Below are 20,666 nucleotides of genomic sequence, written 5' to 3'. Positions count from 1 at the left end.
AGAGGTCTAAAAGTGATTTTAATACTCAAAAAATTCGTTTGAAGAAAAAATACTCGTTTGGAAAAAAAATTAAAAGCATTTTAAGGGTCAAAAAAAGCTTAAAAATGACTAAAATGTACTTTGACAAAAGCTTAAAAATAAAGCTTTTGTCCAAAAATTCTTTTTTACTTAAAAGTTCTATTTTTCAAACGCAATTCTAAACATGAACTTTTTTGTTAAGAAAAAAAAAAAAAAAAAAACTATAGAAGGCGTTGCCAACCGAGCCATATGTGTTTTTATAAACGCATTTATTGCCTCTAATTTGAAAACGCATACTTTTTTATATTACCGTCATTTTTTAAAAATCAATCTTACAAAAATAAATAATAATAATAACTTGTCTCAATTTTGAGGTGGAAAATCACGAGACCAAACCGACTATTGGAAAACAAACATATATGCACCAGTATCACATCCTCGTCCCTTGTGTAGCCATTCTATTTACTCATCCTTTGCACTTTGAAGATATATATATTGAGGATAGTTGGCACCCAAGCTAAGCAACAAATACTACCCAATGGGAAAAATAAACGACGAAAAGACAAAAAAAGACACATGTACAAGGGACATCCCTTTTATTAAGCTTCAAAATTAAGCTTGGCTTTTATTAAAATTAGAATTGACCCTTTCTTCTTGTTTGATTCATGTTTTGACCCCCCCTCCAGTGAAAAATCTTAAATGATGTCACTTTTATTTAACATCTTAAATGATGTCATATATCTTGAACTTGATATCAAAATAAACTAATCTTATAAAGACTACGTCTACACATAAAACATATATCTAAACATAATCTGGAGATAATGAAATAATTATAGTACAACGTCATACCTATTCCCAGAATAAAGATGTAATCGTCTTAAAATAATATATCTCTAGAATTCCTTACAATGGCTTCTAAAATGCCTAAAATGCACCTTTACTGTAATCAATCATGCCTATGTATTCCAAAAAAACTACTACTTTTTGGGTATGGAATTAATAAGCCAAAACGGTAAAAAAAAAAAAAAAAAAAATTGAGTGAAAATGGTAAATGTTTTTAGAATTTAGGGTAAATATGATAAACAAAATATTGGGTAGAACTATAATGTAAATCACAAAAGCCACCAGACGAATCAATTAAGCAAGCAGGCCGGCAACAGTGCCTCCGGCGCACGTTAGCTGTGGCCCACCTCTCACCCTCCGCCATTTCAAATTCCCGAATCGGCTTCCAAACGTGGGCCCCTCCACATCATAAGAAAACGAAGCAAAGCACAAGAATCCCCCACAAGCCAAAAATTCACACATCGTCCTCAAATTTTCTAAATATTAAAAATCCACCCCTGTTCGTTCAAATCGCGCCCCATCTTCACAATTACCCACTTCCACAAGGACCTTCGTTTCGCAAAAACCCGAACCAAAAGAAAATTTAAAAAATAATTCAAAAAACCAACCAGAACACTGAGAGGAAAGTGGAAACCTATAGAGCGAGTGAGCGAGAGAGAGAGGGGGGGAAGAGAGAGAGAGGGGGGGGATTTGGTGATGACGATGGATAGAGAGAAAGAAAGAGAGATAGAGTTAGAGAGCGCAATGTACACCAACTGCTTGCTGTTAGGGCTGGATCCGGCGGTGATCGGAGTCGGAGGCTCCAACGGCGTCCCTCGGGTCGGACTCTTCCGTCACTCGAATCCGAAGCTCGGCGAGCAGCTCCTCTACTTCATTCTCTCGTCTCTCCGTGGCCCAATTCAGTCCGCCAAAGTACCGTTCTGCCCCTCACATCTCTACATTCACGTATACTATACGTATATGTGTGTGTGCGTATAGGTTTTACTTTGATGTTGATCTGCTTTGTGGTTTTCTGGTTTTGTTTTCTCTGATTGGTTTGGGATCGTTCCAGGATTTCGACAAGGTCTGGCCAATCTTCGACTCGGCGCAATCGAGGGATTTCCGTAAGGTAGAAAACGAAAATCGATGATTTCATTGTTTTTCGGAATTTTTTTTTTGAACTTTTTGGGTTGAATTTGAGCATGGTTGCGTTAGGTTGTGCAAGGGATTATTAGCGAGCTCGAATCGCAAGGTGCGCTTCCAAGGAGCAATTCGAGGGTTTCGTCGCTTGCTACGTGTTGTGGACCGAGGTTAGTTGGTGATGCTTTTTGTTTTTGTTTTTTGATTGTTTTTCATGTGCATTTATGCTTTGAAGTTATATGGACTTAGTAGAATTAGCGTTTCGCTGGTGGGAAAACTTAGGAAAGTGAACGCAAATGGATTAAGAAAACCTATTGGTTAAGTTCTATTTGATGTTTTATGGATCTTCAGTGAGCCTAATGGGTGTATTTTAGGCCCAGTTAAGTGGAAGATTTGGTTACTTTGGTCCCGTATGGAAACTACATGATTTATAAGTTTAGGGTACTGTTTTGATATACAAACTAATGTATGGAACTATGGAAGATAATCATTTAAGAATTGGAGCTGCATGAGGAATTTCTTTTGAGTCCTGAATAACCCAATTGGTCAGATTGGATTTACCACTTTTTAGTTTTTACTAAAACATTGTTAAGTTTTTTTTTTTTTTTTTTTTTTTTTTTTTTTTCATTATTTGTGCACACTGTGTGGATTTGTGTTTTTTATGATGGTAGACGGGGATGTAACTGAAGTAGATTTTAAACCTCCTATGTTGACTGCAGGTTTGTTGAACTCCTGTGGCAACTTTCTTTGCATGCTTTGCGAGAGGTTCATAGACGGAATTTTGCAGCTGATGTAGCTTCTAATCCGCTGCCTGCACCGTTGACAGATGTAGCCTTTTCACACGCTGCTACACTACTTCCTGTAACGAAGGTAGGCAGTACTGTTTTAATATTTTTAATTTTCACCGATGAATAATAATATCAAAATATGAACTATTTGAAGTCATTGATTGAAGCTGTTGGTAGTCTCTGAATTGCTGAAGTTCATGATTATGGCTGTTTCATGTGGTAATTGTGTCAAAATGAGGTATTTGACATGATTGAAAATGAGAGACATTAGGAGTTATCTGGTTTCACCTTGTTCTTTCTTTTAGAGAACGTATTTTCTTTGTTCTGATTCGTTAGGCCTTAATTGAATTATCTTCTTTTGATATAAAAGGACGTACAACCAAATATCGTAGTTTCAGCGTCATAGCTTTTCTGTGTGCCATGAACTAATTTTAATATATTCTGTATTGGCTACTTGGTGTTCTTGTAATATTTAATTTTATAGCGCATTGTTAATAATGTTTGCTATCATGTTCAAGAAAAGCATTTTGCTGTGTATTTCGACTTGTCTTGCTTTCTCTCCTTGCGTTGTTTATGTTTTCATTTGATTTTCTTGTTAGCATCAGTTTTGAAATCCACTTTACATTCAGTAGCAGTGATCTGAGCCTCATGTCTTGAACAGGCGAGAATGGCACTTGAACGGAGGAGATTTCTTAAGAATGCAGAAACAGCAGTACAACGTCAGGCTATGTGGTCAAATTTGGCTCATGAAATGACTGCAGAGTTTCGTGGTCTTTGTGCTGAAGAGGTATGGTGGAAACTTCTTCACATTTTTGGGACGGGCTTTTGTTTAATAACCAGAAATTTTTTTCGCGTGGATTATATATATATAATTTTTATTTTTCTTATGCATTTTCTTGGAAAACTTGGACTTAGGCTTATTTGCAGCAAGAGCTGGAAAAACTGCATGACCTAAGGAATAAAGTGAAGTTGGAAGGGGAACTCTGGGACGACCTTGTATCTAGTTCGAGTCAGAATTCCCATTTAGTTTCAAAGGCTACTCGCTTGTGGGAGTCTATATTAGCTCGCAAAAGTGAGTACAAGAGCATTGTGGTTCTTTTATGATTTTCTTACAAAACTTGAATTATTTCAGTTTAGTGTCCTTGATTTCTTGAGGTTGTTAAACCATATAATGTAGGATTAGTTACAATGTTTGGAAGGATGATCTTTTATCCTTATTTGTATGCCTTCCACGAGTTGTGTTCCCTTCTTTCTATCACAGTGGTCAGAGGCATTTCATGTTGGGGAGAGTATACTACACAGAAAATTTCGTTCTTGTCCTTTTCTTTAAATATTTGGTCTCATATCAGTTTCTTTACACATCTGAGTACAAACTACAATAATACATCGGTATTATGAATGAGGCAGTATGTTTGTGCCTGTTGGTGTGTGAGTTGAGCTGCAGATCCTAGGCCAAGAAGTGGCCTTGGTCATAAGGCTTTAATCTCTTCATTTAGTTGTTTTAGTCTTTGTTTAAGGTTATTATTATTGTTAGTTTTGGTTCTAACTAGGGTTTAGGACCATATTTATTTAGGGGCTTTCTGAGGCTGATTTTATCAGTGACTTCTTTTGCTATAACTACCAGGGAAAACTGAAAGATGCTTGAAGTGTCTTCCCTGTTGGCTGACGACATGTATCTTGGAAAACAATCTTTTTTCTTTTTGGGTTTCTGAATGAAAGAAAAAAGAGCTAAGATTTTTAGATTTTTTACTTAATTTTCCTTTTTCCTTTTTGTTCTGGCGTTTATTTTTCTTTCTTTCTTGTAATTATACTGTTATGATCTTAAAGCTGATCACATTCATGTACAGGCCAACACGAAGTTCTTGCTTCAGGCCCTATTGAGGACTTGATAGCTCACCGTGAGCACAGGTAATTTACCATCCCACATCATTCCAAGTTGTGTAGATGCCATTTTCTAACTCAACCACTCATGCATAGATTTCCTTTTTCAGGTACCGCATCTCTGGATCAGCTTTGCTTGCGGCTATGGATCAGAGTTCTCAGGTTCCTTATTCAGATGTCTTGTCTGCCGAGTCTGGTGACCTACCTTCAACACATATGCATGACAAAGACCAGAGTGATGGATCATATGTCAATGTAAACAGGGAAAAACTGAAGAATTTAGATTCATCCCATTCGCAAGTAAATGATGAAACACTTTCTCGAGTGGATGATAGAAGTGGAAGGGTCCAGCCCACTGTTGATGTAGCTGAAATCATCAGGCGTTGGACACATGCTTTACAGCGTATTCATAAGCAGTCACTTCATTTGGTATGCTCTTTTCTTTGTTCAAGTTTTTTGTTGCAATGGTGTGTTTGTCGGTAACCAGCTATTGAGATGTTAGTAATTTAGTGATTCAAATCCCCATGGTTGTCCACGAAACTTTGAGTTTCTTACTGTTTTCCGGTTTTTATGTCAAAGGTTTTTATCCCACTCATGCCAGCCTCTGTATGTATACTTTCACTTTCTTGTTTATGTTAGGTAAAAGGTTCTTGGCATATGGTCCACAGAAGTCTCCTGCTAATTTCATTTTGAAAAATGTGCATGCCCTTATTGTTAGTCTGCATGCTTGGACAGTATCATCATATTTGTCACCTCTTGGAGCTTTACTGTTAATAGAAACTCCATTAATGGTGAGTGAGGTTGTCTTACTGGATTTGTTTTTGATAAACATAGGTTACCGGTTTCTCCAGAATGGAGCAAAAATGCTTCTTATCTAAAGTTCAAACACTTGGAGTATTCCTTTCTGTTTTGTGCCATACTTAGAAAATTGGTCTGTTAATATAATATGCTTTTGGTATCTAAAACACATTGTCATTTTTAATGTTTATTCTGTAGGCAAAAGCTAATAATGGAGAAGGTCCAGAAATTTTACGGAGTGCGCAGGATGGTGGTACTAGTGGCCATGCGGAATCGTTAGCTACAACTCTTGCTGAGCATCAGCAACACTTAGCTAGCTTTCAGGTAATGCACATGCAAATGCTCTCCATGCTATTCTTTCTTAATGTGTATGATGACCTTAGTTGTTCTTCCGTCAACCTGATTTTGTCTGATGAACAGTGTTTTCTTAAAATGATTGGTGGAACTTCTTAGTTGAGGTGAAGATCTGAAGAGACTTGTATTATATGGAAAGTTGTTTTTTCATTGTAAATTCACATTTAGATGTCTGGCAACATCTTTTTGCTTGGTTTACAAATGTAACAAAGCTTCATCTTTTAAAAAAGTGCTTTATTTGTATGGGCCCAGTTCTTGGGGAGCAGCAGTCACTGTTCTGACACCTCACCATTTTGGTTTCTTATTCATTTGGAACTGCTCTTCTGTCATTGATATTCAATACATAATGCTTCCTTACGTTCTTATTTACTGGTTACTGATGTTGGCAGCAAAAGCATAATAGGAGAAACTAAACTGTTATAATGCATTTAGTTTTGGATGTTGTTATAATGCTTTTTTATGTTCTTATTTACTGGTTGCTGATGTTGGCAGTAAAAGCATAATAGGATAAAGTAAACTGTTTAAATGCTTTTAGTTTTTTGATGGTCAACTAGCATAATGGTACAGAATTATGAAAGAAACTGTGAGATGAGGATACATGCATATCTCCTGATATTTTGTTACCATTCGAGATTTTATCTAGAACACATCAAAGAAAGAAAAGAAAAAAATTGATTGAAGATCAGTATGCTTGCGTATTTACAGGATGCCTTGTTGAAACTCTTCCAACTCAAGTACTCCTCATGTGCAGGTGCTCAATAATCAACTGAGGGAAGTTGCTCCAGCTATACAAAAGTCAATATCAGAGTGTACAGAGAAAGTTCAGAGTATATCCTCCACTCTGCCTTCCATGACCAGACATCGTGGTCAATCAACCTCACCTCTTCAGGCTCAAAGCAGTGGAAGGACATTGGTAATTCTTCGAATGGAGTGATATATATCACAGAAAGCTTTATACCTACTTTGATACGTCCAACCTTGACTAATCAGTGTATAGAACTGATCTTTTTTTCTTATTCTTTGTCTTGTGGAAATATTCAGGAAAGTAGCAGTGATGATGTTGCTGAGGTGACTACGAAAATGTCTACCATTCTTCTTGACAAGGTCTCAGCGAGTCCTCCTGCTTTAAAGCTCCCACAGTTGTTTAGCGTGACACCAAATTCTTCTGGAAAAGGTGGAAATATGCAAAAACGAAACACGTCAGCTTCTCAAACAAATCAAATAGAGAACTTTTCTGAAAGGAAATCTCTCGACCAGCCTCTTGCAATTAATCAAGTTGAAAATATACCACAAGGTTGCTGCAGCTTCCCTGCTCCTCACTTCATACCCATCTGCAAATATAAGCTTGATGGATTTTATAAAGGCATTCTATTTATCAATTAGAAACAGACCTTGGTATACAAACAGCTTTAGACTTATTAGAGGTTTTGATTCTAAATCTCGATGGTTTTTGCAGATAGTGATAATTCCTATGTTCAGAACTTGAAGAGATCTGTAAGAGAAGCTGCTCTGTCGTTGAAATCCTGCAATTCAGAATCATTACGAGAAAGTCATTCCGATGAAAGCTCCGAGCACTTCTTTGTACCTCTTTCAACAACCGGGTTTTCTAATCTGGGCCCAGAAAACAAAGTTTCTTCTTTTAGGAGTAAAAGGTTGTTTGTATCCCGAGTAGACAATTCCTTGCGTGATAATCATCCTCCTGATGGTAGTGTCAGGAGCAAGTATGATGAGTTTCCAGACATGTTAAATGATTTGGATTCACTTCATGGGTTTGACAGTGTAAATGGGTTTCTCTCAGTTAGCGACTCAAATGGTGCAGCTTCTGATGCACAAAGGTCGTTTTATGATTTTGAGGAATCTCAGGAGCAGGTCTTCTCACCTCCTTTCCTAATGGACACATCACTATTAGCAGATTCTTATGAAGACTTACTTGGTACGTTGGTTTGGCCACAAACTATTCCAGTTGTAGGCATTTATGTGTTGATTTATGGTCATTAGGTGATCTCATTCTTACTATTGAATGCTTTACTTTACCATGTAATTATGTGTATTGTACTGTGATATGGTAAGAACCTCGAACCCAAAATATTTGTTTAATATGAACTTATATAGGATGAGAGACTTTATATAATATTCTGTTACATCATATTATATTACAAGCATATCTTTGCCCTTTTACAACAAATACGTGATTAACATATGCAGCATTCTTGTTCTGTACACCTGCCTAACGTTATTGAGAACTTACCGTGTCCTTACTATTTTTCCCGTTGGGAGGTTGTATTATTCTGAAAGTCTGTTCAATTGTCTTGCAGCTCCACTGTCAGAAACTGAAACGGCCTTGATGGAGCATTGAAACAGATGTTCGAGCAACCTTACTCTCATGTTCTTGATCCAGATAGTTTGGTTGCTGTGGCGGTTTTGTTTTCATTCCTCAGTGCGCGTATTCTCTCCTCTCCCATTATCTTTATATGACGCGGTGTTTGTGGGATATTACTCTTCCTTCATGTTCTGTATATTCAGCTGCTATCCTGCACGTTTCTTTATCCTATTGTTTGGAGGGAACTACGAGCCAATTGCAGCACTTATATACATGCTTGGCCCGTGCCTGGAACTTGAGATGGTTGTAACATGTTGGAATGCTGACCTGGGTCTTAGAGGACAAAATCCACAGCCAACCAATGTAGTCGGAAACTTTCCTTGACAGTTTGTTTATAAAATGTTACCCAAGAAGAGAAATGTTACATCCCTTTGCTTAGAAGTAGCAGGTGAAGCTTGGTTTTCAGCCTAAGGGGTGTCTGGCAGCAATACTGCATCCACCTAGCTTCTTGTTTTAACTGTCAAAATTGATTGTTGATTGACTGATTATTCTGTGTTTGATAGATGTGTATCACACGAATTTGATAATGTATTTTGTGGATACATCAGGAATGAGAGAAATTACTGTCTGTAATTGTTGGATTAATTTTATTGATATTGTTGAGTAAAGGGTTATGTTTCCTTTATTTAGCTTAATCCACTGAATATGAATTCTCAAAACTCTCTAGGGATGTTGATGGTCTCAAATTTTAAAATTTCAATGGTCGGCTCCCCCCTCCCTCTATCTCTCTCTCTCTCTCTCTCTCCAACTTTTCTAGGGTTCACTTGTTTTACTTTAAATGAGTAGCCTCGGACGGGATCGGGATCCTCTGCAATTACTTGTCCTTTGTAATTAGATAGATAATTGTGACATGCTTTCAATTGAGCGCATCTGTTTTCTAGGGTTTACTTGTTTTATTTTAATTGAGTAGCCCCGTATGAATGTAATTATTATTTTTTTTTTAGGGGGGGGTGGGGGTGTCGCGTTTGCACGTCGCTTTCTGCTTGTGATTCCTACTGCGCCGGCCTATAGTTGAATGCTGAATAGTTGAATGCGTGGTGTAGAAATGCCTGTCTAATTTGACTCTCTTCTGCCTTGCGTATAGGAGTGTTGGAAAATTGACCATAATCATTGGATATGAGACATTGACTTTCATTTGCTCGTGGCCCTTTGAATTGTTAAACCAGCATATCGATCATCAAATCCTGTATTGGATGAGCGCTCATGATGTGATCACCCCAACAACTTCACATATTTAACTAGCGCACAGTATATATATATATATATATATATATATATATATATATATATTGACTAGGAATGATAATTCTAGGGTGCTACACCGACTCTAAATTCTCTTACAACGGAATTGACTATAATTGTTTGTTCGAATTATAATTTGTCTCACATTAATTATCAGAGAGCCCTGATAGGGCCCACCCCACCACCTATTTGGGCACATGGATTCTTATTAATAGACTTTTCTCAGCCGCGTGCAATGTAACCATGAGAGATAATTACGAAAAATTTCGGTCCAATCTTCATAATCTGATTGCTATTTGAATGATTTTATATTGCCTTAGCGCGTCCTCATTCATTAGTTTGGCATTTACCATATTTTATTTTTATTTTTTTTATACTAAGATTGACAAGATGACAGTTCGAACGAGTAATACTATAAACTATACTTTTATTCTACTTTTATTTCGCAATTTTGATGTGTTAGTAACAATTAATCTTACAAGTAAACTTTTCATTGGATGTCTCGTAAAACATTAATATTAAATGTAATTGATAGAAAATTTTGGTCTTCTTAACTTTGCGTGACTTGAAAGTATGCTATTAAAGCCAAATCATAATAATTAGAGGCATGTTAAAATTACTTATCCACTAGTTTGAGTTGAATATATCTAGATGAGTAATGCTAGAAACTGCACTTTTATTTTGCTATTATGTTACTTTATTAATGTGATAGTATTAATTAATCATTGATTTTTTAAAAAAAATTTGTTAATCGAATAACTAATGGACACTTTACGATAACATATAGGTTATTGTTACGACAACATGCCCACATTGTATTGTCATTGATCCAATAAAATCGTAACGGGATAAAAATGTAACTTTTAGCATCACGTAATTACAATACGCCCCGCTATCCAACAACCATAAGTAATCTTGGCATCTACGCAACAAATCAACCTCATGCATTGTTACTTTTTTTTATTTTCCACCTCATATCCTTGTCATGATGTTACTTATCTCACTAGCTTACACTGATATTTCTATCCTATGACTCAGTAATCTTAGCCTCTAAAATTATGATATCAAGCTGGAAAGGAAATCGGTTGAAGTAATAATATATTAGAAAATATTCCCACAAGATTCTTATGTCATCTAAAATATATGGAGTCTCACTTGTGCCTGGTTTTGTTTGAGAAGGCAAGACATCTACTGCAAGAACATCTGAAAAAGAAGGAAAGAAAGAAAGAAAGAAAGAAAGAAAGAAAAAAACAACAACAAAAAACCATGGGATTAAACATGGTCTAACCCGGGTTTATGTTGTTTCTATTGAACAAAAATATATTTTGTGTTTTGTGTCATGTGCGCTCGACACAATTAGAAACACGTATTGTGTGCATAAAAACAAACTTGAGATGGAAGACAGAGCCTTTTCAACATGAAAAATGATAAATTATTTTATGGTATAGATTAGATAAATGATGAATCATTTTATTATATAGATTAGATTTTACGGCATCTTTTATATATATATTGTGAAATCTAATATAGATTATAAACTGACTAATCTCTAAAATGGAAAGATCCTGTTACTCTAAACATAACTAAAAGAAACAATTATCATTGATGATTAGAATTCAAGTCTCTAATCATATTTACAACTTGAGGATTACTCCAAACCAAAAGATTACTTACCAACCTTGTCCCCGGATTTGCTCATTCTAAGCCTTTTTTTTTTTTTTTTTTTTTTTAAGCGAGGAAGAGAATGAGAGATCCACGCGCCCAAATGTGCGTGGAGCCTTTATTCACCTAGGACGGAAAACTGTGCTTTTAAAAGAGGTTTTTGAAGTTCGAAATTGAACTTCGTACTGGAACTTCGAGTGACAATGATTGCGCAAAAGACACGCGCAGAAGAGAGGCGCGTGGGAAGTAGCTCATGTTTATTAACGATTTTGACCTTTTCTTTCCCTTCCGTACTACCAGTGCAATGCGTTCTCTTGGGGGTTTTAAGGTCAAAGAGGTATCTGATTCTCTCTCTCTCTCCCGGAGAAAGTTAAAAAAAGTATACAAAATTAAGAACAGTTTTGGCTGAGAAAGTTGAAGAGGAAAGTGAAAGAAAGACAATTGAAAAGAAAATATCAACAACAATTATTTTGGCTGTAAACAAAATACAACACCAACAACAACAGCAGCGGCCGGAGATTGCTGTTCTCAAAGCCCACTTTTTTTTTTTTTTACTTTTTTTTTTGGTTTCCTTATTGGATTCTTTTATCTCTCTCTCTCTCTCTCTCTCTCTGAAAGGAGTAGCTGAAACTTTCTCGTGTAAGGATAGAAGAACGTTCATCTTTCTTTAGATTCTTCTTGCTCCTTTCTCTATCTCTCACTTTTATATTTTGATTCTGAATGTCAATTTAACGCTGTTCAACTTGGGAAATTTTTGTAGATTGCTTGTTGGTGGAGAATGCTATCTGGGTTTTCTAGATCATACCCAGATCTTGCTGTTAATTGATCCAGCCGAAGAGCATGCACATCTTGGCAAAAGCTGAAGAAAAGAGTCGCAGCGAAAAAGAGGTGAATATTCATTATCGCTTTTCCTTTTAAGTTGGGTGAACAAAGAAGTCAAAGTTTCTAGGGATTAATGCTTTAATAAAATTTTGGATTTTTTTTTTGGTCGGGTTTTATTGGATTTGCAATGTTTTTCTTCATCTGGGTTTCTCAATATATTTCAAAAGGTCACGTTCTTTTGGTGTAACAAGGGAAAAGATCCTATATTACATTTTTTCAGATGAGAAAAGTAAGCTAGTGTTTTTGTTTTAATCAGTTGATTAGAAATCTGAATTTAAGTTCTCTGTATAATTTTGAGCACGGGATGCCTCTGTAGTATTGATATCTTATCATATGAAGTGGGTTTGATGTTTCTGTTCCAGATTTCCCCCTGCTAGGTTGGAACGTTTTTAAATCAAACAAAGATTAAAAAGCTTATGGGGTGGATTATAACTACAATGGACGTGTGGACTGCTTGTTCTGGCTTGAATTTGGTTAAATGTATTGTTTGAATGAAATTTGTTTCCTCAATAATTGATGCTGTATTTGGCTTTGGATGATTTTCAATAAGTATTGGGTTCTTAAGCGCAGGAGGGAGCTTTTATTCTGTCAATTAAGTTATGATCAAACAGATATTTAATAAGTTCCCACGTAAGTCCTCTAAGTCAGCCGAAAATCGTGAAGGAGGAGGAACATCTACCTCCTCTTCAAATGCTTATGCCAATTCAAGAAGCAATGATTTGACGAGTAACCGAAATCAGGGGACTACATCTTTTACAGGCTTTGATTCTACTTCAAATCCAGCATTAAATCATGGCAGTAAGTTTATGCAAGCTGTGAATTCAAAGCTGAATGGGAATTTAGCAGCTTTCTCTTATGAGGCTTTGCCTAGTTTTAAAGATGTTTCAAATACTGAGAAGCAGAACTTGTTTTTGAAGAAGCTGAACATGTGTTGCTTTGTGTTTGACTTCACTAACCCAACGAAGGACCTTAAAGAAAAGGACATTAAGCGACAGACATTGGTTGAACTTGTGGATTACGTTGCTTCTGCTAATGGAAAGTTCCCCGAACCTGTCATGCAAGAGATGATAAAGATGGTGTCCACAAATTTGTTTAGAACACTCACTTCTCCACCCCGTGAGAATAAAGTCTTGGAAGCCTTTGATTTGGAAGAGGAGGAGCCGTCAATGGACCCTGCATGGCCTCACTTGCAGGTTGTGTATGAATTCTTTTTGAGGATTGTGGCGTCGCCTGAGACAGATGCAAAGTTGGCTAAGAGGTATGTTGATCACTCATTTGTTCTCAGGTTGTTAGATCTTTTTGATTCAGAGGACCCCAGAGAGAGGGATTACTTGAAAACAGTTCTCCACCGCATTTATGGGAAATTTATGGTGCACCGACCATTCATCAGGAAAGCAATCAACTACATCTTCTATCGTTTTATTTTTGAAACTGAGAAGCATAATGGGATTGCAGAGCTGTTAGAGATTCTGGGTAGTATAATCAATGGGTTTGCTCTGCCGCTGAAAGAAGAGCACAAGCTCTTTCTTGTTCGAGCACTTATTCCACTTCATAAACCAAAATGCATACCCATGTACCACCAGCAGTTATCTTACTGCATTACACAATTTGTGGAGAAAGACTGCAAGCTTGCTGATACTATTATACGGGGATTGCTAAAATATTGGCCAATTACAAATAGTTCTAAGGAGGTAATGTTCTTAGGTGAGCTGGAAGAAGTTTTAGAAGCAACTCAGCCTGCTGAGTTCCAGCGCTGTATGGTTCCCTTGTTCCGCCAAATTGGTCGTTGCTTAAGCAGTTCGCATTTTCAGGTAGGTTTCTTTTTTTACAAGTTCCATCAGTTTCTATCTGTTAGTCCCTCTTTCCCGTGTTAAATTTCTGAATTATAAACATGCTTCTGTGGTGGAAATTAGATAATGAGTCTTTAAGCCTGCATTTTGTCATTTCAAGTGCAAGGATTTGCTCTACTTGGTCCTCTTTGTTACTCTTTACATGTTTAAACTGCTGTAAAATTGATAATATTTTAGAATTTGAATTTTTTGAACAAAAGAAATTTTTAAGTTTAGGATCTGCCTTACAAAATCAGATGTGTACAAATTTAATCCAGTATTCTAAAAGTTAGCAAATGTTAATCTAGTTAGAAAAGTTGAAAACTTGGATCCTAAGAGTAGAAATGGACCAAAACATGAAGGGTGTCAGGTAAAATTTCCATTCAAATTTTTATGAATTTTCAAGTTTGAAAATTTTAAACATTTTTGGAATGCCGTGTTTTTTGCTACCCTGCACATGGTTGTTATGGAATATCTATTGTATTGGTAATAACATCAATTAAATAGTCTAAAGCATGATGACTAAGTTGGCTTTGGGTCCTGGATTCCTAGAAAGGATTTAGTGGTGACTCTTGAACATGTGGCAGACATCTGAATATTGTGCGTTAGGACTCGCGTTTACATAGAGACTCACTGAGGGAGTATTTCTCGTTTTAGTTTCATAACCCCTATGCATATTCACGAAGGGTTATGAACCTCAGATATAGAGTGATTGAATTGAGGCATATCACCAATCTAGATATCCATGGTAATTATTTCATGTGGTTCTTTATCATCATTATCATAGTTTGCCATGTAGATGGACATAGTGTAAAGAGTCATATTTCTTTCTATAAGCCATAGTAGGATTCTGGGTGTGCTTAACAACTATCAAAATATAATTTAAATGATTAAGTTTACCTTTTCTTATCAGCTTAAGCTTTTAGGATAAATGATGATTTAACATGGTATCAAAGAAGAAGAGGTCCTGAGTTCGAATTTTGTCTCTATCATTTAGCTTACATTTTAATTAAATATTTTACCTGTTGGGCCTTATCTATTAAGGGGAAGTTTGAGCCCACACGTAATGTGGATTTTTTAGAATATAAATTAAATGATTAAATTCATCTCTTTTTATCAGTTTAAGTTTTTTGGACAAGTGATGATTTAACAACAACGAATGAAAATGATGTTATCGATTGGTGGAAATGGTACAAGTATTTAGGCTGTGGTTGTGGGGCTGATCTTAGGGCTGTGGGTAATTGTACTGTTGCATTTACAGCAATAAGCAATTGGTGCTCTGGTGATGTTATGATGGTATGATTAAATTTTGAGAAATGCTACTGGTATCTACGCTGTGATTTTCAGGCTTGTTTTAGGGTCATGGGAAAATGGTAGTCTTGCAGCTGCATCAATGGGCTATTGGTAGGTTATCACTTTTTGGTGATTAAAATTCTGGAGGGTTGGTAAGTACCTAGTGATTGGTGGTGGTGGTATCAATCAATTGATAACTCAAGAAATCCAATTAAATTTATTAAAGCAATGTTCAATCATTTTTATGGAATTTATCTTTACTCTTTAATTGCTTTGATGTCTAGTAATCGAGTGGTGGTTGTGAATTATGTTTATGCTAGTGCTATGGTGTTTTAGAATGAGTTTGTGGTTTCATATATATATATATATATATATATATATATATATATATGGTCTTTTCCGCTGTGTTGATTATCAGGAAATAGTAATAGTGCCACATGGATAATGCAAAATTTTGCATTCACCTGGGTGGGGCGTTATGGTGGTTGCCTCGTGGTGGTGTTTGTTCTACATTAATGATGCTTACAGTTTATATAGACTAGGTGGCAATTTAAATTGCTTTTATTAGCATCAATGTTTAATTTATTTTTATTTAAGTAAATAAATTTATAATTTTCAGTTTTGAGCTCTCATTTATTTATTTCCGTTTTCCTACTTTTCCTCAAGTATTTCTTCTCACATCTCAAATATTACCAAATTGTTATGATACTGTTCCTGCATAAAGGCGAACTTTATGCCATACCAAAATTTAAATCCTTGGGATGCTGATTTAGTGGTGTCGTATTTTCTGCCATTCCTGGATTTAGTTAATTTTGGAGTCTACTAAGTTGCTAAGAATTTGTCATCCATCAAAAAGACCAAAAGAGAAACTGATGTGGAACGCAGCAACAAGAGTTAATTGGATCCTTTAATTTTATTTAGGTTTTAATTGGATTATTTGTTTATGTTTTATTTAATTTTTATAAGTCAGTTATTTTTGTCATTCAATAAATGGGCATTGCCATTGCCCTAGGTAATGTTATGGAAGTCAATAAAATTATGTTAGCTAACTTAATAAATGGGTGTTGCCCTTGGGTTTTGTCGGAGTCTATTTAAGTGTGTTTTGTACTCTAATGGAGGGGGACTTTGATGATGGAATACAATTATGAAAAAGTGATTCTCTTCCTCTTCCCACTTTCTTATCTCTCTTTCCCGGCTTTTTCTGGCTTCTTCTCTCTTCTTTTTCCTCTCTCTTTACTCTTACTACACATAGTGAATTTTTTGACTATGGTTTGTCCTGCATCAGTTTGGTATCAAAGACAAAACCGATTGTTTTCCATAACAATCATCTGATCCACCATTGTGATTTCCCGGCAAATCCAACACCATGACAAGTATCACTACCATATTGCCACTGTCTACCATCACAAGCCTCCCTACTGCCGCCCACAGAATACTATGAAACCCATCCACTTCCATAAAACCCAAACCATGACCGTTCAAAAAAAAAAAAAAAAAACCTCAACTGTCAAAACAACATCGCATAGCCTCACCCATCGATTTCGACCAAACGAGCCCAGAGCCACCTCCAGCAATTGATGTCCACCCATCACCCAGCTACAACTGCCACCCACCACCGCATCGCAACATCTGTCTCACGGCTTGCGCTGTTGTCACCCCAACAACCCACCGCACCTCAGACCACAGAGCCCTGTGCCTCCACTTGCTGGCCTTCTTCTTTGCCAGCCAGTGGCTAGAACGGTACCGTGCTACCAAGAGCCGTGTTTGGGTCCTCAACTCGACACCCCACCGTGCCACTACCATCTCATCCACACTTCTGTCCATGTTTGTACTGCTGCCACAAGCATCTTGTCGGCGTATCCTCTTGCCATCGCATCCCCTGCCAAAAATTGAGGCCAAGGGCCGCACCAGTCACACTGCATCCACGCCTAGTTTTGCTCCCATCGTTGTTGAGACTGAGAAGACGAGCAAATTAAAGACTGAAAGCAGCACATGACTACCCGAGGAAAAAAAAAAATTTAGATGCTTGCTGCTGTTTCAGACCGAGGTTGGGTTGCTAATGTGTCTTTGTTGGATTTTCAAGACTTGGGAGTTGGGCTTGGATTAAAAAAAAAAAAATTATCTGAGCATGTATTCTCAAGCTTTCAAACTTTCAAAACTTGAGATTGAGTTTTCTCCAACTAGGGGAGAATGATGCAGAACACAGCAACAAGAATTAATTGGGTCCATAAGTTTTATTCATATTTTAATTGGATTATTAATTTATTTTTTTATATAATTTTTATGAGTAAATTATTTTTGCAATTCAATAAATGGGCATTGTCGTTGCCCTAGGCTATGGTAGGTAAGTGAATAAAATTATGTTAGGTAAGCTAATAAATGGGCATTGTCCAAGGGTTAAGTGTCGGAGTCTATTTAAGCATGTTTTGTGCTCCAATGGAGGGGGACTTTGATGATGGAATAAAATTATGAGAAAATGATTTTCTCTTCCTCTTTGCAATTTCTTCTCTCTTCTCTCTCTTTCCCTGCTTTTTTTGGGCTTTTTTCTCTTTCTAGCTTCTCTCTTCTTCTTTCTCTTGGGGCTTTTTGTCTTCTCTTTTCTCTATTTCCTCTCTCTTTACTCTTACTTCACCCTATGAATTTTCTGACTACGGTTTGTCCTATATCAGAAACACTTTTTGGTTAATATTGAAATCCTTTTTCAAATGGAATGTTATTGGTCTAGCCAGTCAATTATCATGATGTACAGCTCCTACCGCAAAAACTGGTATTAAAAAGAAAAGGCAAATGATGTCAATAATGAATGGGAATGCATACAACCTGAATGTTGAAGTTTGCTATAGAAACCTCATGATGTAGCCTTTTAACTAATTATCTAGTTTAGCAATAAAGAATGAGAAGTTCATTTTCAACGAAGTTTCAAAGTCAAATTTAGCTCCCTCTCTCTATTGGCATCTTATTTGATTGGAAAGTATCACTTTGGTTATACTTTTGGTTGAACAGGCCCATGACTCTTTTGCTCTATTAGCTTCTGTTGATGTCTTTGGCATCTCTTCTTATCCAGTGTTGAAATAGTTGATATTCAGCATCATATCTTTAGTATTTCATTTATTGCAGTCTGACTAGCAGCTGAGTACCATGTTGCTTCTTTTTTTTAAGAGTTTTTCTGGTCATCCTTCCACGGAGCTTTCGTTTTTTATTTTTGCTTGTCACCTATATCATCAACTTTTTCTCTGCTTTAGTCAGTCTTTGTTTTTTGGAATCCTTGTTTTCTGGAATTTGTGAACAAAATAAAACCTTCTGACTGTTCAAGTTTGATGCGATGTGTGGAAACGACTAATTTTAGCTGGCAATACTGATTTCTTATGTAATTTGCCAATTTCAAACTATACCAACTTACTTATGCTTATACAACAATTATGAGTCTTATATTTTGTGTTTACTGAAAGTCTTACCTAGATCTATTCCCATTCTAGTTTTTTGCTATACCCCTCTCACTCATTAATTGATCATTTTCTTGTAGGTGGCGGAGAGGGCTTTGTTCTTATGGAACAACGATCACATTGAGAACCTCATCAAACAGAACCGTAGTGTCATACTGCCAATTATCTTCCCTGCATTGCAGAGAAATGCAACGAGCCACTGGAACCAGGCTGTACAGAACTTGACAGTAAACGTTCGCAAAATTTTCTCTGATACTGACCCTGAGCTTTTTGAGGAGTGCTTGCTCAAGTTTCAGGAAGATGAAGCAAAAGAGAAAGAAATTAAGTTGAAACGTGAAGCCACATGGAAACGCTTAGAAGAGGTGGCTGCAATGAAGTCTTCAATTAAAGAACCAGTGCTTGTCTCTCCCCGAAAACCCAGTCGTGCACCTTCTGGCTAGAGAGATTCCTGCATGTGATTACAGCGGTTTGATACGTTAATTGGTATGCAGACCATGGACAGGCATTGTGATTTAAGCAGTCACGTATCAAGCTAGTTGTTATTAGTTCATTGTTTGCTCACCTTCTTGGTTGTTGGTTTGTCAGGTGATTGGGTCACAAAGTCAAAGGATGCCATTGCTTGGGGTACAAAGTAGCCCCATTTCGGTTTAACACGCCTGGACTGTATATATTTAATTGGATGGACAGAGCAAATGGGTGCTGCGGAGCACTTTTGTATTGAAGATTTAGCCTGTAAAGTAGTTGGCAATTTGCTGTTGATGTTCTTAATGGAGTGAAAAGAAATTTTAAAAGGAAGAAGAAGAAGAAGAAGAAGAAAGGGCTCGAATTTGACATATATTTGCTGACATTTTTGTGAATTTGGTTTAATGGAAGTAGCCTCAATCGTCTGATTTATTTGTGTATCATCAAACTTTGTTGCTCTTTTGTGAGTGTTTGGTTGCTTGACATAAAAATTGTTTAAAGATGGAAGAGTTTGTAGCCATTCTAGATACAGCATGAATTGCTTCCCACATTGTTCAACTTTACTTTTCACTTGCTTTTCTTCTTGTTTAAACAATAATATGTGTTGTGAGGATAATTACAATTTTTATTACAAGTCTTTTGCAACCACTAAACAATTAGACTGAAAAATATATTATAGTTGTAACTTGTTAGCACGTAATTGAAAGGTGTTAAAAAAAAAAAAAAAAAAAAAAATTTGGTTGCTAGCGTGACTCCAATTCGTTGATTGTTACCTCGATTTAGCTTATAAGCATTACATTTAAGACATTCTTCATGTTGTCTCTTACTCTCTCATCTTTGAAGGGGATGCCCTCAATGTTATCCTTGCTATTCAACAACCCCAACGATTTGTGGGTTGAAATTTTTTTAATGTTATTTCTTATATTTTCTTGTATCTGTATTCTTTCTGTAGCTGGAAGGCTAAAAAAGTTTTTAAGAGTGTTAATTTTATAACACATTGTTGGGTTAAATAGGCTGTTTTTTACCTTGTATTCGGAAGCATTCCCATAGAATTATCCATTCTCTTGTCCATCCGAATCGAGATTAGAAAAGATTATCTTATTATAACCTTTTCTCCCTTTCAAAAAAAAAAGAAAAAGAAAAGAAAAGTAAAAAAAGAGACATTCTTCATGTTGACGGATGAGAAAGGAAAATTATAAGCAGATTGTGATTTGAGAGGCATTCCCATTAAGTTCTAGAAAGTTGAAATAAACTTTGCGTGTTGAATGATGACATGATAAACTTTCTGTGAGCAGCCAAATGTGATCGGGTCATAGTCATATTATTGAAAAAATCTGATTGGGCAGAATTTGATTAAACATTAAAAATTTACACGTCAGCATTGGTAAAGATCAAAATTTGCTAATCTTGTTGAAATTCTGATTTTTATACTCCTTGTTCGGGAATTCTTGACGACCAACTCAAAACAAAACAAAAAAGGGAAAAGAAAAAGAAACAGTGGAATCCATGTCATCGGGCGCGATAGGCAACGTTGTTGGGTTTTGGTAACATGTCGTCGCACACGCAGATCTAATGCGTGTGACTTGTAAGGTTATGATTAATTTTAATCACTGTTTTCAAAATTAAATTAAATATTGAATATATTTATATAAATTTTTTTTTTATTTTT

At 36.2% G+C, this 20,666-nt stretch overlaps 2 protein-coding genes across 3 annotated transcripts; both read left to right on the top strand.

Annotated features, from left to right (window-relative positions):
* Positions 1–1,415: 1,415 nt before the first annotated feature.
* AUG6 (HAUS augmin-like complex subunit) lies at positions 1,416–8,813 on the top strand. Its single transcript, XM_059595666.2, has 13 exons — positions 1,416–1,776; positions 1,916–1,972; positions 2,059–2,153; positions 2,703–2,853; positions 3,433–3,558; positions 3,687–3,843; positions 4,619–4,679; positions 4,763–5,081; positions 5,649–5,774; positions 6,556–6,717; positions 6,846–7,098; positions 7,261–7,737; positions 8,120–8,813. The coding sequence occupies exons 1-13, from the start codon at positions 1,561–1,563 to the stop codon at positions 8,158–8,160; spliced, it is 2,241 nt and encodes a 746-aa protein (XP_059451649.2). The 5' UTR covers positions 1,416–1,560; the 3' UTR covers positions 8,161–8,813.
* A 2,636-nt stretch (positions 8,814–11,449) lies between these two features.
* LOC132180472 (serine/threonine protein phosphatase 2A 57 kDa regulatory subunit B' theta isoform) lies at positions 11,450–19,519 on the top strand. Of its 2 annotated transcripts, none has more exons than XM_059593311.2 (5): positions 11,450–11,727; positions 11,849–11,976; positions 12,541–13,781; positions 18,616–19,018; positions 19,121–19,519. In XM_059593311.2, exons 3-4 carry the CDS (start codon positions 12,570–12,572, stop codon positions 18,973–18,975), a joined length of 1,572 nt encoding a protein of 523 aa, XP_059449294.1. In that variant the 5' UTR covers positions 11,450–11,727; positions 11,849–11,976; positions 12,541–12,569; the 3' UTR covers positions 18,976–19,018; positions 19,121–19,519. The 2 variants fall into 2 exon arrangements, with proteins under 2 accessions (XP_059449294.1, XP_059449293.1); XM_059593310.2 differs by having other exon boundaries at positions 12,333–13,781.
* Positions 19,520–20,666: the final 1,147 nt, after the last annotated feature.

The sequence above is a fragment of the Corylus avellana genome, chromosome 5 (assembly GCF_965113065.1).
Source record: "Corylus avellana chromosome 5, dhCorAvel1.hap1.2, whole genome shotgun sequence".
Taxonomy (NCBI): Eukaryota; Viridiplantae; Streptophyta; class Magnoliopsida; order Fagales; family Betulaceae; genus Corylus; species Corylus avellana.
This window is presented reverse-complemented; position numbering and strand designations above follow the sequence as displayed.

Coding starts and splice junctions, on each gene's coding strand:
- AUG6 (XM_059595666.2), top strand. CDS start 1,561: ATGACGATGGATAGAGAGAAAGAAAGAGAGATAGAGTTAGAGAGCGCA. Junction 2,154..2,702: donor GCTACGTGTTGTGGACCGAG/GTTAGTTGGTGA, acceptor TGTTGACTGCAG/GTTTGTTGAACTCCTGTGGC. Junction 7,099..7,260: donor AGTTGAAAATATACCACAAG/GTTGCTGCAGCT, acceptor TGGTTTTTGCAG/ATAGTGATAATTCCTATGTT.
- LOC132180472 (XM_059593311.2), top strand. CDS start 12,570: ATGATCAAACAGATATTTAATAAGTTCCCACGTAAGTCCTCTAAGTCA. Junction 13,782..18,615: donor TAAGCAGTTCGCATTTTCAG/GTAGGTTTCTTT, acceptor ATTTTCTTGTAG/GTGGCGGAGAGGGCTTTGTT.